Source organism: Vicugna pacos, chromosome 11 (genome assembly GCF_048564905.1).
Source record: "Vicugna pacos chromosome 11, VicPac4, whole genome shotgun sequence".
Classification (NCBI taxonomy): domain Eukaryota; kingdom Metazoa; phylum Chordata; class Mammalia; order Artiodactyla; family Camelidae; genus Vicugna; species Vicugna pacos.
The window spans coordinates 88,916,868-88,934,709 of NC_132997.1; the positions used below are offsets into that span (position 1 = coordinate 88,916,868).

The 17,842-nt window shown below is 46.1% G+C and overlaps 1 protein-coding gene across 8 annotated transcripts in view; it reads right to left on the minus strand.

Moving 5' to 3' along the window:
- GFRA1 (GDNF family receptor alpha 1) overlaps positions 1-17,842 on the minus strand; it is a 196,225-nt gene that overhangs the window by 123,403 nt on the left and 54,980 nt on the right. For 7 of the 8 annotated variants that reach the window (XM_031682553.2, XM_031682554.2, XM_031682552.2 and 4 more), the window contains one exon: positions 15,878-15,892. The exons of the other annotated variant lie outside the window; for it this stretch is intronic. In XM_031682553.2, coding sequence (XP_031538413.1) covers positions 15,878-15,892 — 15 coding nt within the window. The remainder of the gene's footprint in view (positions 1-15,877; positions 15,893-17,842) is intronic. 8 annotated transcript variants of the gene reach the window in all.

Here is a 17,842-nt window from a genome sequence, read left to right on the forward strand (position 1 = left end):
GATTCTGGTTGACATGGAATTACCCTATATCCATGGATTACCAATGCTCAACAATTAGAACAGAAACAAAACCACTGAGAAACTTTTTTTTTTTTATGATCAACCGTCAGCCTACTGATTCACACATAGCAGAGCATCAGTAATTGCTACATGAGTGAATGAAGAAGACACTTCAACACTTAGGAGCCCCTCTGAGACCCTGGTAAGTTCATTTCATCTCTCTATCAATATCTTCATCTTAATTCCCTAAACAGACTGAGAACCATTTCTGAAACTTCCGATTCATTATGTCTGCTGACCAAATACATGCTGGGGAGACAAAAGAGAGCAAGGGTCAGCAAACTCTTTCTGTAGAGGGTCAGAAAATAAATGTTTTCAGCCTGCAGACCATATAGTCTTTGTGGAAACCATTCAACTGCCACTACGGTACAGAAGCAGCTGTAAACAACATTTAAATGAAGGGGGTGTGGCTGTGTTCCAATATAACATCATTCACAAAAATAGTCAGCCAGCCAGCCAGCAGGCCACAGGTTGTTAACCCTTGCATTAAAATAATATTTTCGTTTCCTTCATGGCCAAGTTCAGAAAACACTTCCCCCATTAAGCCTTCTTTAGTGCCTTCCAAGAGAACTCTTCCTTTACTTCAAATTGACCTATGATTTCGTTTACTTCTTTTGGTTACACTTTCATAGCTAAGTTTAGAAAAGACAATTCCCCACGGAAGAATCTTCTTTAGTGCCTTCTAGGAGAACTTTTTCTGTACTTTAAATTGACCTACTGATTTTGTTCTTTTTCGTTATACTTTCATGGTCAGACTGAGACTGAGCATGCCAGCCAGACGGCTAATTTTGTGCCCTTCAAACTGAAAGCCTTTAAACAGCTGCTCAGCCGTCTTACAGAAGGCAGATGAAGCGCTCTGTTAGGGAAGGGTGACAGGGACCATCAGTGGGGCACTCCGATTCCCCTACCCAGGTTCTAGCAATTCAGCTCAGACTTGCAAACACTATTCAGTGAAACCTAAACCTCACCAAGGAAGAAGGTCCTTTTAGGGTCTACTTCTTATCCCAAACTACTTATCAAACGATTTTTTCCACACACCTCTGTGTTCTTTTTGAGATGACTCCGTACAGGCTTTTTTCTAAGTCATACTGATGATCTTTCAGCATCCCCCCCTTTCCACCACCATAGATGGATGCTCTAAGCAAAAGCCTGCAAAGTCCCTTTTTCCGTGCAATATAACGTATTTGCAAATTTCAAGGATCTGGAAGCACACATCTTCGGTGGGCCATTATTCTGCTATCCTACTATCTTTAAAGTCCAAGAGAATGAGGGAAGTAAAGACAAAGAGGCAATCATGCTGCCGGCTGAGCCGCTCCCCCCTGGGAATCCCCACCAGACACAAAGAAGGGCAAGGTTCAGCATGGTTAGCTCAGACTAGTTTTGAGTAAGACTCCAAAATCTCCCCCCAAATTCTGACTGACTTTTCAGAAACTTACATATCACTATCTCAGACAGGAAGCAAGTTCACAGAAATTACATGATCCAAAGCTGTTCCAAACACCGTGGCAGCCTCAGGGTGGCTAACACTTAGTCCAGAGTGAGATTAACTTCACAGGCCATCCTCAGCTCACATGCCACTGGGGTGCCGTGACTGAGGAGAAGCTTAAAATCTAGTCAAGAAGGAAAGATCCAAATGGTGGTGGGCGGTGAGGAGACACAAGGTAAGCAGTTTAGAGGACGAAAGCAGAAGTGGCTGGACATCATCTTTACACAGGATAATGGACTATGCAGGATATGTCGCCAAGATGATGTCTGATCCCCTCATTTTACAGATGAGAAAATTCAAGCACCAAAATTAACTTTCCTGGTATCACACAGTAGTCAGGTATGGTGCCCAAAAAAGTCCCCAAAGTCCCCTGAATGCCAGTCTACTAGGACATGAATTTTCTACTTTGTATTTATACGTTTTCTAGATTTTAGAGCAACCACACTTTAGTGGCTATAAGAAAACCTAAGACAAGAATTTAACAGACCATTGATCTACTCAAACATGTACACCACAACCATACAGCCAGGGGCCTCCTTAAACAGAAAAGAATGCTGATACGTACCTTCAGAGTGGCCACACGTGTAATCATTTTTCTAAATTTTATGGAAAGTTATTTTTCAGAATAAGGCTCACTGTAAGACTGTTAGTCCTCCATCCATCCAGCCAGCCATCCACTCAAACACCCATTAAATAATGACTGCGTATCAGGCTTGGAGATAAAGTGATGACTAAGATGGGCGCCACCAACAAGAAGCTTGTAGTCTAGTGGGGGGAATAGGAAAACCGTTCCGTTAACTCTCATGCTACATCCTGTTTCAGATCCCAGCCCTACACCTGCTGGTTTGCTCACTTTATTTAGGAAAATGAACTTTGAATGACCTTGAACGTATTTCCAAAATCCAGATTCATCCTCGTATAACCAACACATGTGCTAGGAAAGGACATTAGAAAACCTAGGCTATATACTATTTTTTTCCTAAGTAAGAACCAAGTTTTATTTATTCACCCAAAAAAGAGGAAAAGTTGGAGTAAGGGGAAAGGCAAGCTTTACATGAAAGGCCTACAGTGTAATTCCCTTTGGTAAAAAGTATAATAAATGTCTTATATATCTGCTCAGAGGTCCTCAGTCTGGAGCCACAGAGTCCTATGGTACACAGAAGCTGGAGTCGTTCCACTGGCATATCAAAAGCATATTTCTTTTAATAAAAAGTGGAAGTATGTACATGTAATTAAAAAAAAGTTAAAATCATGTGTGTATGAGAAAGAGAGAGAGACAGAGGCAGAGAGAGAAGCTGGTGGATGGCTCTAGAGTAAACTAGTAAAGAAGCAGGTCCAAGCAGGTCCCCAGGAGTGAAAAAGAATGACTGCTGAGAGCTTGCTGAGGTTAAGAACCAGAGGAGAGCGCTAAGGACAGGCATCAAAGGCTTCGTCAGGAATCAAGTCCACAAGATGGTCAACCCCAATGCAAACAGCAAGTCTCAGATAAAATCTAATGGGTGGTATAGGTGTGTTCAAGTGAACGGGAACAAGAGAAGTCAAGCCCAGTTTTCTTTTTCCCTTTTGCAGGGAGAGGAGAAGAAGAGGGACCGTCAGAGTTACAAATCCTCCTTCCAGTCTGTCTGTACACACATACCCATCCGGTCAAGTCCTGAACAGCATCCAGTTCCCTCATCGAAGGTCAGGCCCCAGGAGACCTGGTCTTGGCTCTGCTGGATGGGCAAGCAAGCTGTATGTCTCTGCACCTGCAAGCTCGTACCCAAAACCTCTTGGGAAAAGTTCCAGCTCTGGCTTTGTAAGATATGAAACTATATTATTTGGGGGTTAGGAGGGAAATGCATTTCAAAATAAATTGTGAAGATACTATGGAGAATTTTGTTTTTAATTTCAATCAAGCTATCGTGAGGCAGTAGAACAAACCTGAACTTGAGGACCAGAAGGCCTGAGTTTGAATCTTGACTCTTCCAAATGTGTGATTTTGGGGCAAGTTAATAAACCTCTCTGGCTGTCAGTTTTATCAACCAGAGATCAGGACAGCAATGCTTACCTCACAGGGTTCATTTTAATTTGACAAATACCTATAGAGCGAGCACTCATGCTGTGTCTGGCCCTGTCCTAGACACTGGGTCATAGGGGTGCATAACGCAGCAAGGCCCTCACACTCAAGCAGTTTATATTCCAGCTGCAGAGACAGGCACACAACAAGAAAACAAAAAAGTGAGCAAAGCCTTTCAGACCGCGTTGAGTGCTGTATTCCTTTCTTAGGACGGCTGCCCCAAACTACCACCAATTTAGTAGCTTAAAATCACAAAAAGGTATTTTCTTGCAGTTCTGGGGGACCAGAAGGTTAAAATTAAGGCATCAGTTGGGCCGTGTTCCCTCTGAAGGTTCTAGGAAAGACTCCTTCTCTGTCTCTCCCAGGTTGCGGTGGCTTCAGGTGTTCTTGGCTTGTGGCTGCATTAACTCTGATCATCTTCACCTTCTCTCTGGGATGACCAGTCGTTGATTTGTAGGGCTCATGCTAAATCCAGGATGATTTTTCATCTCAAGATCCTCCCCTAATACTATTTCCTAGTGGGGGTCACATTCTGAGCTTCTAGATGGACGTGAATTTCGGGGGGCACACTAGTCAACCCCATGACCCATCCTGTGCTGTAAAGAGAGAAATGAGGAAATGGGGGAAAGTGTCTGGAAGCAAATCTTTAAGGAAGATGGCCAGGGAAGGGGTCTCTGAGGAGGTGACTGCCTTAAAAAAAGCAGCCCGCTACCAGAGGAACATTCTGGGGCCTCAAGGCACGAATGAGCTCTGACATCAGGTCCAAGAATCCAAATGCAGGCCTGAGGAGGTGACTGAGCAGACATGAGAACTGAACGTGGTAAAAGATCTCACCAACTAGGATGCATCACCTCCTTCCCCCAAAGGGCTCAAAGGGCTGAACGTGCAATCCGCCCACCAGAGAGAGTGGGTGGTCCAAGTTCAGGAAGCCTCAAACCACAGCAGACCTCTGTTCCCAGAGCACGTTAATTTATAGGCTTCTCTCCCGCCTCCCCTGCGCGATGCAGGTGGTTTCCTGACGCAGGATATTAACTTCAGCTGCTGGAGGTCCCTAACCTCCAGGCTGGCCTGAAAGGTTTCGGCAGGTTTGGATAAGCCTCAGATAAGGAGCTGAACTTTTGCGGGCTTATGAGAACTGCACCTACGATCCTTCAGAGATTCGCTCATCTCGAGCCTTAATCCACCTCAAATAAATCCCATGCCTGCAGACGTGGTTTCCCACCATGGCTGGTTCACGAGGAAAAAGAACAGCTTTGTTCTGCAAAAGCCCTCTCTGTTTACACTGTGCCCATGGATTTAATTTCTGAGATTTACATTTTAATTTTTTAAGATATTCAGGAGATAAATGGATAGAGGAGGCCTATGGTTGAGGCAGGGCCCTTTCCTCGAAAACCTCCTTGCCCTGTTTTCTTCTCTCCTGAGCCCTTTCTCTTTCTCTTGCCAAATTTAATTCGATTTTCTTGTCCACTCTGCTCAGGATTGCCTCCCTATCGTCCAGCCCTTTACTCTCTTTTCTGCCCCTGTCCTCCCATAATCCCCTTCCCTTATTTCAGATCGCCCAGATTGGCTGGTCACCTGTCATAGTTGAATAATGTCCCCCCGCCAAAAAAAAATTTCATGTCTATCTGAACCTGAGCATGTGACCTTGCTTGGAAATAAGGTCTTTGCAGATGTCATTAAGATGAGACCATAATGGATTAGGGTGGACCCTAAGTCCAAGGACTGGTGTCCTCATAAGATGGAGAGAAGACACACAGAGACACAGAGAGAAAAAGGCCATGCGATGATGAAGGGAGAGTTAGAGTGGAGTAGCTACAAGCCGAGGAACACCAAGGATTGCTGGGAGCTTCCAGAAGCGGGAAGAGGCAAGGAAGGATCTTCCCCTTCTGCATTAAGAGGGAGCCTCGCCCTGCCCACACCTCGATTTCAGACCCCAGGCTTCCAAAACTGTGGCAGAATAAATTTCTGTTGTTTTAAGACACCGAGTTATTGGTAATTCATTACAGCAGCCCCGAGAAACTAGCAGAGCATTCAGCCTTCGCTCCATCCCTCCTCACCTGGTCCTCCACCTCACCTAGAGCCCCACGGCCAGACTCCAGGCCCTGCCCCCTCCTCTGGGGGTGGTCCAACTTCTGACCGATCTCTGCTTTCATGACTGCTGAGTCAGCCATGTGACCACTCTTTATATAAAGAATCCAACTGGGGCTTCTTTGTTTTCTCCATATTTTGTTATGAAGTCTTCAAATATACAGCAAAGTTGAAATAATTTACGATGAACACCCATTAGCTACCACCTACATCAACCATTAATCTGGTCCCTCCAAAATGACTTTCTGATACGGCCGTTAAGAACTCAGACTAAGTCCCATTGCCTGGCTCTGAACTAAGACGCCGTCTTTTACTAGCTGGGACATCTTCTTCAAAGTAAAACTACAGAAGCTTTCTGAATCTGTTTCGGTATCTGAAGGATGGGGATAAAAAATGGAAATAAATGAGTATGTGAAGCCCATAGGGTTATTCTGGGGAAGAAGGGAGTTAAAGTATAAGCCTGGCACATTCTAAGTAAGCAAGCAGAGGCCACCTTTATCCTCTGCCGCCCAACACAGAGCACACTTTTATCATGTGCACAGTGCATGCTATTTCTCTGCTCAAAAAGCCACAATGGTTTTCTTGTACTTCCTAGAACAAGTCTAAATTTTTCTGCCTGGATTTTAAAATAACCAAGAAAACCACTGTCCAAGCTATCTAAAATATTAAACTGGTGGTTTTTTGGGGGGGGGGTTGTTTTTTGGGGGGTTTTTTTTGTTTTTTTAACCAACTAGAATTCCATCAACTCAGGGGCATAACATTTATTGTAAAGATTAGGAGCACTGATTGCTCATCCTTAAATAGCAAAAGAAGTAATAAAATGAATAATACAAAATGGGATAACTCCATAATTGATAGTGCTCACTTGGTAGACAAAATCTTTTCAATCACACGGAGATGGCTGGGGGGTGGGCGGGCACAAGAAAACAAAGAGGGTTTTGGCCATAGACAGGTTGTGAAGACTCCATAGCTGGTCTTATCCAATCCCAACTTAGAACCCGGCAGGTCCACTGCTCTCTCAACATTCCATAAACATGGCACCATGCTTGTCTTTGTCTCCATCACCATGTAGACCGTCCACCTTCCAACTCACCCACCCACAAGCCTGCCCTTGTCCTGCCCACTCAGACCTTCTGCTTCCTCCAAAACCATCTCCAGCACCACTCTTTCAGCAGTGCTGCCCTTTCCCGGGGACCCCTGTCCAGCATGACTTCCTCCAGCAGCAGGAGAGGACGGGACCCACCAGCCCACAGGCTGACTGGCCTTGGGTTTCCAGCAAAGTCATCAGCTCTTGGAAGGTAGGAACGGTGTCTGGTAACTACCCCACGTTCCTGCTCATTCTTGTCAGACCAAACGGGTAAATATTTGCTGATTCATTCTAGGCCCAAACACTGTTCCCTCCAAAAAAAAACCAAAAAAAAAAAAAAAAAAAACAAGTAGTCATGGAGGAACAGGATGGAAAAAGATCTGGGGATTCAAGGACAGGAAATGATTTGGCTTGGCTGTCAGCATGACCAAGTGTTAGACTGCCAGCATCCTTATTAAGTAACCTAGACTGTCAAACACAAAAGAAGTGTGTGCACGTGCTCAAACACAGACACACACATGCACACAACACCAGCCACACACCGAAATGCCAACTCCTCTGAGCCGTGTTGTTTTGTTCCACTGTCCTTCGTCAAACATCTATTGAGCACCTACTATGTGCTAAGCACTGCATCTGGGGCTAGGGATTCAAATTAAAGGACACAATTCCTTCCGTCCAGGAGCTGGAGTGGGAAGACCTTCTCAAACAGATCATTACAACAATAGGTGATAGGAAGCTCCAGAGAAGACAGAACACACAGCTGACGGGCTGGAGTGAGTCAGGATAATTCAGCAGAGAGGACTCAGCTTCGTTTTAAAGAGTAAGCAGGAGCAGGAGCATATCTAGGAGGGAGACTGGGGAGCGGGAGCTGAAATCTCAACGGTTTCCAAGTGAAGTGTCATTGGGACATCTGTAAATATCGTCATAGTGAGACAGTAGAGGACCACGTGAAAATGAGAGTCTGCTTCACACACACACACACAGGAGACATCAGCATTGGGCTGGGGGTCTGCAGCACCCACGCCTGGACAGGCCGCCGGGAGGGCAGAACCTGGGACTCTCCTGAGGCCAGGTGCAGAATAGGACAAGGGGTGCTGAAAAGAGGAGAAAGCATTCCAAATAAAGCAATCAACTGACCCAAAGGCAGAGAGCATTCTGATCAATCAGGATGAATGAATGCAACGGGAAAGGGGTGCCAAAAATTAAGGTGGGCAAAGCTCCAGGAGGCCTGGCCTAGTGTCTCCTAGAAGACAGTGGTGTGTCAATGAGTGTCTGCATTGAGCCATCACTGTGGGAATACGTCACCGAACCTACTTTCAAGTATAACAAACACATTTCTATTAACTCACAAAATGCTTCCCAAAAGATTGCTTCAGCTAAGAACAAAAAATTTGCCTGACTTGACTACAATTGTTTGTAGTGTTCTGTGGCTTCCAGCAAGCCAAACTCCAAAAACTACAAGAGTGGAGCTCCCTGACATCACAGGGCTCAAGAGCCCCTGACTGCTGGGCTGGAGGGGACCAAGGGTACCAGACGCAGCAGAGGGCACTGGCAGATGGGCACCACCTGCCTCTACAGGTGCCCCCATCAGCAGGCTGATGAACACAGCCCTCACAGGCAGGCCTCCAAGTCAGAACATCCCCTCTGCCTGGAGGGGACAGTGTACCAGCCTGAGCATCTGGGAAGGGGCATCAGATAGAGGAAGCTGGGGGACAGTGGCAGGTGGATGCCTGCCCAAACAGACAAACATGCTCCACCTCTCATGCTCCCTCCTGCCAAAGCAGGGACCACTCACAGCTTCTTAATCTGTCCCCAGGACAAACTCAGTGACTTAAAGGAGGGGTCTATCTTGGACCCCAAAGAGCAGCAATCAATCCTAGGAAAGTACAGGGAGCTTTATGCACTCGACCGCTGGGATATTACAAGTAGACTAGTTGTTTTGTCCCTGGCCTGCCCGGGCTGATGGAAGAAAGTACAAATGCCTTCGCTCAGAAACAAGGCACTATGCGATCAGCCTCTGCTCTGGATAAGGCAAACCCACTTAGAAGCTTCTGGGGCTAGAATTGGCTGAAAAGTCACACGAGCAAGCCTGGGTCTGGTGTGGAGGCAGACGGGCACTCTGATGGACTGAAGGTTTTTGTCCTCCCAAAACACGCACGTTAAAACCCTAACCCTTAACGTGATGGTATTAGGAGGTGGAGGCCTTGGGGAGGTGCCAGATCATGAGGGTGGAGCCCTCGTGTGGGATTAGCGCCCTTGTAAAAGGGACCCCAGAGAGCTCCTTGCCTCTTTCTGCCTCACGAGGACAAGGAGAAAAGCGCATGCTATGGATCAGGAAGCCAGCCCTCAGCAGACCTGGAACCTGCCAGCACCTTCTCTCACACTTCCAGGCTCCAGAACTGTGAGAAATAAACGTTTGTTGTCTGACACCCAATCCGACCCCCCAGGTTTATGGCATTTTGTTATAGCAGCCATAACTGACTTAGATAGGTACCTAAACTCACCCCTCTGCACCTGGGCGGTCCTGTTGGGCCTAGTGAAGGGTAAAGGATCTTTGTGTTTTACCAGGAGTAGAAGGAAGACCTCTTCTATGGGAGTCGAGATAGAATAACGCAGGACCTGAAGTCAGACTACCTGTGTTCAAAATCCTGGCTCAGGCAGCTCACCTTGGGAGCAGGGATGTACAGATAAACAAGGGGAGGAGTCTAGAATGATCCATGAGGTAACCGGTAAGAGTTAGAGACATCAGTAAGAACTCACGTTTAACTTAATAGAGATACAACTGGTTACCTACAGAAACAGACGCATATGTACACGGGTTGGGGTACACACAGGTATTTTTCTTTGCTCTGTCAGATGAGAAGGCCTAAAAGAAATAACACCCAATGACAACCACCACCCCTAGCGCCCAGATCTTGGTTTCTAACACCATTCTCCAGTAAAAGGAACCAAGACTCCTGAGGGAAAGGGCTGGATCTAGATGGGAAATAGACAAGATGAACCTCGAGCATCTTTCAGTATCAGAGAGTATTACAGTAGGGCTCAAAAAATAATTGACAAGGATGTATCAAAGGGATGCAAGGAGCCCACTGAAAGAGCGCCTAATGGACAAAGCAAGAAAATAAATAAAATTTGTATTGCATTATAGCCCAAAGCACAGAATAAATATCCATGAGTCCACACTGATGTAAATAAATGACTGAATAAGTTAATAAATGAAGGGTAAGAGCCAAATCTCCCTTGCAGGGGGATAATTTATGGAGATGCTCTTCCCTCAATGTAGTGGAGCATAACTCCCCACTCCTTAAGAGCAGGCTGTGCTTAGACTTCCTTCCAAAGAGTACAGCATGGAACGGGGAGGGGGGGAAGTGACTTTGCACTGGAGGAACTTGACAGACACTCCCGCAGCCAAGTGTCAAAGACCAACATCGATAGTCAGAGATCATGTTGATAGGAAATGCCTTCGATTTGATGTCATGCAAATGGCCCTCTACCTTTGGGATCCTCCCCAAAACCCATCACCTCAGTCTAATCACGAGAAAAACATCACTTGAATTCCAAGAGAGGGGCATCTGCAACACAGACTCAAAATACCAGTGCTGCTCAGAGCTGTCAAGGTCATCAGAAACAAGGTAAGTCTGTGAAACTGTCCCAGCCAAGAGGAGCCGAAGGAGACATGACAACTAAATGCAATGTGGTGTCCTGGATGGGATTCCAGAACAGAAAAAGGACATGAGGTAAAAACTAGGGGAGTCTGAGTAAGCTACAGACCTTAGTTAATAATAACGGATCAATATTGGGTCATTAGTTGTAACGAATGAACCACACTAATGTAAAATGTTAACAAGAGGGGAAATGGGATGTGGGGTATATGGGAACTCTCTGTACTGTCTTCACAATGCTTCTGAAAATCTGAAACTGTTCTGTAGAATAATCAGGGGGGAAAAGAAAGATCCTGGCTCTACCACTCACTGGTTATATAACCATCACTAGATGAATTCTATTCTGCGCCTCAATTTTGTCCTCTATAAAGTGAGATTACTGGTTATAATACCCACTTCACAAACTTTGGGGGCAGATTCGATGAGAAAATGTGTGTAAAGCTTCTGTCCCAATGCCTGGAATACAGGAGGTACACAAATGCTGGTGGGACCATTATCATCATCATCATCCCAAAAAAATAAAATTTTAAAAAGAAAAACTTATTATCAACTATCTCGACAATAAAAGTTTCCCCCTTTATTGATCTGGCAATTTTTAAACTCAAGTTACTGGGTGGAAAGGCTCTGAACCCTCACCCCGAACTCACGCCCCAGGATAGGAGAGTGAGCACACAGTGAGTCTGCTCCAACGAAACGCGCACCGGAGGCCACCTGGCAGGGAACAGGCCGCCCAGCACAGCCCACGCAGAATGTGGCAAAGCATCTCAGAGAATATGATTATGTAAATATCATCTAAATGCCTATCATCTTCCTACCTCTCTGACACACACACACACACAAAGTGAATCCGTATGAAATTAAATGGTAATGTTGTTCAGTTTGCGCTGGAAAGATGGATGCATTTCCTACATGACTCAGAATATTCTTCTGATTCTGGACAGAATGAGGGGTGATATACAAACACAGTCAATATTAGCATATAGGAAGCGTGAATGTTCCATAAAAACATTCATGCATTTTTTAGTCATTTACTAGTTAACGTCACATGACAACTTGGAGTTTTTACCTGGAAGTGGGAACAATAGATTTAATTTATTCACCCCAATCCCACACTCATAAAGAAAACAATATTTCATAATGTGTAACATTACCAGAGGGACCATAATTCATGGATAAAGGGTCAGAGCTTTGTAATAGATGGGTTTTCTAAAGTGGTTGGGAAAACCTAAGATCCAGCCCCAGCAGTCTGACCAATACATTTGAAATATGCAAAGAGCTTAAGTCAAGCACATTATAAATGACAGCGGTCCCTGTCACCACAAGTCCACCTCAACAATTAACGGGCTTGGCTGGGCTGCCAGAAAGCGAACTGTGATTTATTGTTCTCTTCAGATTCGTAAAAGCAATGCCATCCAGAGTGCATTCCAGTATGAATCCACATGGGAGAGAACTGATGTTTCCAGATGCCCATGTGAGTAGGTTACACTTCTGAAACCACATTTCTTTTCACCTTATTTCTCAGCCTAATGGGAACCTCTGCTTTCACCCAAGTTCTCTAGATAACAGTCAAAATCTGCACCCTATTAACTCAAATCCACCTAAAACTTCTCTAATAAAGCATCAGCAGGAAGCCAAGTTGGGTCAGGGATCTCCCCAACCCTCTCATTTTACAGATGGGAAAACTGAGGCTACAGGGCAAAGCAATTGGCCCAAGCTCTCAACAAAGGCAGCAACCCTGCTGGGAGCAAAAACGGAGGGTCTTCTAAGATATATAAATGCTTCTGCTTAAAGCCCACTATGGACTTCCTTCCTCTGGTCCTAGACCCTACTCCTGCCCGTCTTCTTGCTCATTTCACACAACTCCCTCCTTCACTCCAACTTCCTTCTGATCCTGGAACACTGGGGTGTTCCTGCCCAGCGGCCCCTCCCTTGCAAGTTCCACTGCTGTCCCCCCAGATTCTGCAATAGCTGGTCTTTCTTGTCATGCTCTGGTCTCCCCATCGAAAGTGGCCCTCCAAGCCCCCAGTGCACCATCCATGTTGTTTTCTTCCCTGCTTGTATCCTCTTGGAATTTGCCTTGTTTATTAATTTGCACACTGGGCACCAAATGGTCTCCAACCTAAACCATGAGTTCCAGGAGAACGGGGGCCTTTGCCATCTTGGTCACGCCTTTATTCTCGAGATCTAGACAGTGCCAGGCACGTGGCAACCAGTCACAAAATAAACAAGTGCACTATGTTTGAAAGGTATCAAAAATTACTTGAGCTGAAAGAAAAATCTAATAGCAAGATCCCACCTCAGGGTGAAAACTGAGGAGGAGGAAAGGCTATGCCTCCTCGGGCACAGAGTCTATAAGGGACCTCAGTTCACTGAGCAGAGAATTAACTCAATGGTGAAATCTTTATAACTGTGCCCAGTGACGCTTTCAAACACCCAGCTGAGTGGTAACGCTCTCATTTCCAAGCCACTCTCTTGGTTTCTGTTCTATCTCAGAATCAAGGTTGAGCTTGTGGATAAGCATTTAAGGGTGCTTCAACAATTTTAAATGAGCTGTGTGTGTGTGTATGTGCGTGTGTGCATGTGTGTGTGGTCCTGACTTCATTATTAAACGATTGGTCTAAAACTCAAGATTCCAGACACGTGTGCACATACAGCATTTTCAATCGCATGTGTTGTGAAGAGCAATTCTGTGGCACTTCGGAATTCCTGAAAGCCATCCAATGGCTCGGGAGCTCTACAGACAGCAGAGAATGTGGGTCAATTAAGGCTCCTTGAAAACGTGGCCCCGTCCATATCGAAGGTCCAGGCGCGGACCCACCGGTCCTTGACAGTCTCATGCCCTGTAGTCTAACCACAGCAAGTGGCATTTACACATGAAAGAACCGAGACAAGCTCTAAAATGGCACAGGGTAGAAATCCGCTCCCACGTGCCCACACCGCGGACATAGCAGAGAAAGGCTGAGCAGGAGCTGCTGCGCTGTATCTGCCGTAACAAGATTGATCTGTAGCGAGATAAAAGATAATGCAATCCAGAGGAAATAACTTTGGTTTCCTCTGAGAGTGTCTGATGTTGGCAACTTGCAAGCCTGCTTCCCTCTTCTGCCTCCACAGTGCACAGCAGCCCAAACACGCAGGGACTCCTCTGGGCAAAGGGGCCTCGCTCACTCACTCACAGCCAGAAGGACATATTTGCAAAGCAGCATCTCGCCAGCTGCCCGGGACTCCTGGGGAAGCCAAAGCAAGCAGGGCCTGGATGTCCACGGCGTGGTCGTGCCAGAGCCGCTCAGAGTTGTCCTGTGTGGATGGGCTTCAGAAACTACCCCGTGGCTTCTGTTCATCTGAAGCCATGTGGTTTTCTACCGTTTACCCATGGCCCCACCGCGTTTCACGTTAATGGCACAATTCTGGAACAGAGTTTTAACCCTAGAAGATGTTGAGCAGTCAATGTTTCAGATTCTGTCTGTAAGACATAGAACCTTTTGTCTTGGTCTGATGTTATTGTCACTGGCATGTTTCTTACTGTCACATTTTACTGAGTGGGAATTTCACAGGCAGAGTGGCCAGAAGCAAAGGTAAGCAGGGGGAACCAGCTGGTGAGTTCTGGGCCATCATTTCAGAGAGTGCCTCTCTGTGTGAAATGGTCCTGTAAGGCCAAAGCAAGTTCCCAAAAGCAAGTTCAGCTCTCCGCACCTGAGATGCTAGTAACATCTGAGGAGGGAGCTGCCGCCCACCGTGTCGCAGGGCAACAGGTGGCCAGCAGCTTCCATCCCTGGAAGATGCTAGTAAGTCTCCATAGCCTGTGATTTGCAGATGATTATAACTCCTGCTCTGCATATCACTGTTACTGACAGGCAAATCCCATCAATCAAATGGCATGACTGATTAAAAAGGAGGCAAATTTGACACAAATAGCCTGATAAGCCATTTTTTACACGGACTCCAACAACTGCACGTGCTCATGGTTGTGGGTAGAAAAGCCAGATCTGATACAAACCTTTCCTCTCCCCATCCTCCAGCGGCCTCGCTACACGTGCTCCAGCAAGACTTTCCAAACTCGAGCATTTTATGTCTCACAAGGAAAAATGTAATTCAGTGTTGGGGGCCGGGGAGGGGACACTGGCGTTCAAGATCATAGACAAAAAAATTCTCCTCTCAAAGAGTCCCACTGAACCCCCAATTTGTCAAGGAAGATGATGAACTGTAGCCGGGGGCCCTGACGGCAGCAATGGTATTCCAGCAACAGCCGAGGTACCTTCTCAATTTTGCTCGTCTCTTAGTCTCTAGCCAAATGGAACTTATTACTTATGGCTTGCTGGGATTTATGAATTATTTATAAAAGTAAGTCTAGGTCTCCAGACTCTTAAAAGATAACACAACAGTCCCCTCATTGTTACCCACAACCGTGCTTCTAGTAGAGACAACAGACAGACCTTCTCCATAACACGCTGCCTGTTTGGGGGGAAATAATCGTCAGGAAAGTATCGAGCCTGTAAGATTATTTGGCAGCTATATATGGGATGCCTGGATGTATTTTTAAACCAGTCTCTTTTATTCTAAGCCAGCCTGGAATTCAAGAAAGGTGTGGCAGATGTGTGCCACAGACATATTTCCCAACTTCAATATAAACTGTCAGGTCCTGCCAGTTTGACCTGGTAGCCTCAGACTGTGATCAGAAAGGGAAAGAGGTATTTCCCCCCTTAATGTGTATCCAGCAGGTTCAACAAGGCTACGCCCATGAGTCTCCCAGAGCACATGGCTGTGGATCCCCGGGGGGACTGAACCACCCACCGGAAGACACAGTCTCGGGAAGGCGCTCCCTCGCCAGCTCCCCGGGACACGTGAGCTCCTGCTGGCTAAACACACAAGACACTGCACCCTGGATGGGCTCACTGCAGTCACAGGCCCAATCGGAGGGGTGGTGAGGCACCACTGGGTTGAGGGGCACGAAGCAACCAGCCAGATGTGGTCACGCCCATATCTCCAGGACAGTAACACTTCTGCCTGGCAGAGAACTCCCCGGGTGGAGGTGGCTTTTGTGAAGCCCTGACCAAGCAGCACCTGGCCTTGATGCAGGAGCCCCGAGGGGCTGGGGGCCTCCACTCCCCTCCAGAGACACCTACTCCTCACCGGCCTCACCAGCCCCACAGCAGCCCTGCCCTCAGACAGGCTCCCAGCCATAAACCTCTCCTCAGTACCAACTGTCTGGTCCGCACCCCACCCCCAAGCAGGGTCTAGAGGAAGCAGAGAGGCTGGACATCAGAAGCCCAGGAAGGCAGATGGCACCTCAGGCCACCGCAGGCCCTCATCCTCATGGAACCTCCTAAGGCCCCCGGGACACGTGCGCTGAGCCTGCAAGCCCCATAAGTCTGCACGCAGATGATACCCTTTCCCCAAAGAGCACAGCCCGCGGAAAAGCAGGCAGGAGGCAGGGAGCTTACCTTGCTGGAAAACATCTGTCAGGAGGGAGGAAAAACAGGGGAGAAGAAAGGGGGAGAGAGAGGAGAAAAAATATTAATCATCATGTTGAAAACGACAGTGGTGATCATCAGAGCTCACATATGCTGACTTTGCTAAGCACTCTCGGTACAATATTTCCTCTACTCAAAGGCAGTGGTTAAGAGCTTGAGCTCTGGAAGGGAACTGCCTGGGTTTATAACCTGGCTCAATGCTTACTAACTCAGTGGCTTACAGTCCCCTAAACCACAAACAGGCAAAAGCATTGGAAAGATAAAGCAAATTACATCCTGTGTTTTAAAGGCTTAGATCGGTGCCATAGTAAACATACAAGACTTGGCGGTTACCATTAATGTTTATATCATTATTATTTTCACAGCAACCCTATACAGTGGGTTGTATTATTATTTCCACTTTACAGATGGGGAAACAGAACCTCTGGAATGTTGAGTGACTCATCCAAGGCCACAGAGGAATAAGCAATGGGCTTAGGATTGAACCCAAGTCTCCGATTCCAAAAAACATCTCCCTACCCATGACTAAGCTGCCTGACCAGTTTATCGATAACGACACAGCAAAATTAGCACATAACAGGATAAACAGAGGAAGGGCCTATGAATGTGCTGAAGTTCTGTATTTCAATCATAATGAGCACAACATTGGTATGAATTCTCCACATTATAACTCACAACTAGTAACACCATATCTTCATATTCAGTCCTAAGTCAAAATCTCTTAAAAGGTGACAAAAATGTTAATTACTCTTTTTCAACAAATATTTGAGAGGCGACTGTATGCCAAGCACTAGGTCTGGCACCAGGGAACACACATCTCAGCAAAAAGCATAAATGAACAAGCAGTTACTGACACCCGCCAAGGACAACCATTGGCGTGACTTCTAACACTTTACATTCGTTTTGCGTGTTGTTGAACTTCATATAAATGGACTGACACAGTACGAATTTTTTCTGTCTGCCTTCTTTGCTCCGCAGTGATCGTGGGAGTCACCACGCTGTAGCACGCAGTAGATCGTGCGTTCTCACTGCTGGATAGTACTTCATTGCGTGATTATACCGTAATTTATTTCTCCACCCCAATGTGGATGGAGATTTGGAGTGTTTTCAGCGTTGGGCAATTAGGAGTTGTGGCATTGTGTCCGTATCTTCTGGTGAACACACATGCCAGGTACTTGTGACATCCAGCCCATGTATTCAGGTTCACCCTGCTTCTACTGCCTCCCAGTCGCCCCAAAAGTATTTTTGTCTGCTCGTTCTTTCTCATTCAGCCACTTAAATGTGGCAGCACTGGCAGGAAACAGACAGCACCACCCAAATGTGAGCTAGTTCTTGCCCTGCCCGTAGGGTTGTAAACAGGTATGAAACTTCCAGAAGATAGTTTGACAGTATGTATGGAAGTGTTAAATATACATGCCTAGACGTACAATGCCACTGCTAGGAATTTCATCTAATGAAATACCTAAAGGTGTTTCTATGATGGTCACAGAAATATTTATCTTCAGGTTATGGAATCTGGGGCTATTTTTTAAATCATATGTAAGTATTTCTGTATGATTTTAATTGTTAACAATGAACAAGCCTTACATTTATAATCTGGATTTAAAACTGATCAACTGTATCTTAAAAACTAAGAACCAGATCAATATCTAAATTTGCTGTCAGTTGTCAACTAAAACAACAGATCCTCTAAAGTTACAATGGCCCACAAATGGTACGGACGAAACATGCACCTGGGGTTAAACAGACTGCAAGGAGAGAATACCTGTGAGAGTAGTTTTCATTCCACAGGGGCACGTGTGACCCCCAAGAGGACTGTCATTCACATGCAATACACATGCTCCCCAGGGCATACCCAAGCCAGCGGCTTTGGTACCAATGAGACAGACTGCAGGCTCACAGCTCCCAGGGAGTTGTCTAAATCACCACCCTTTC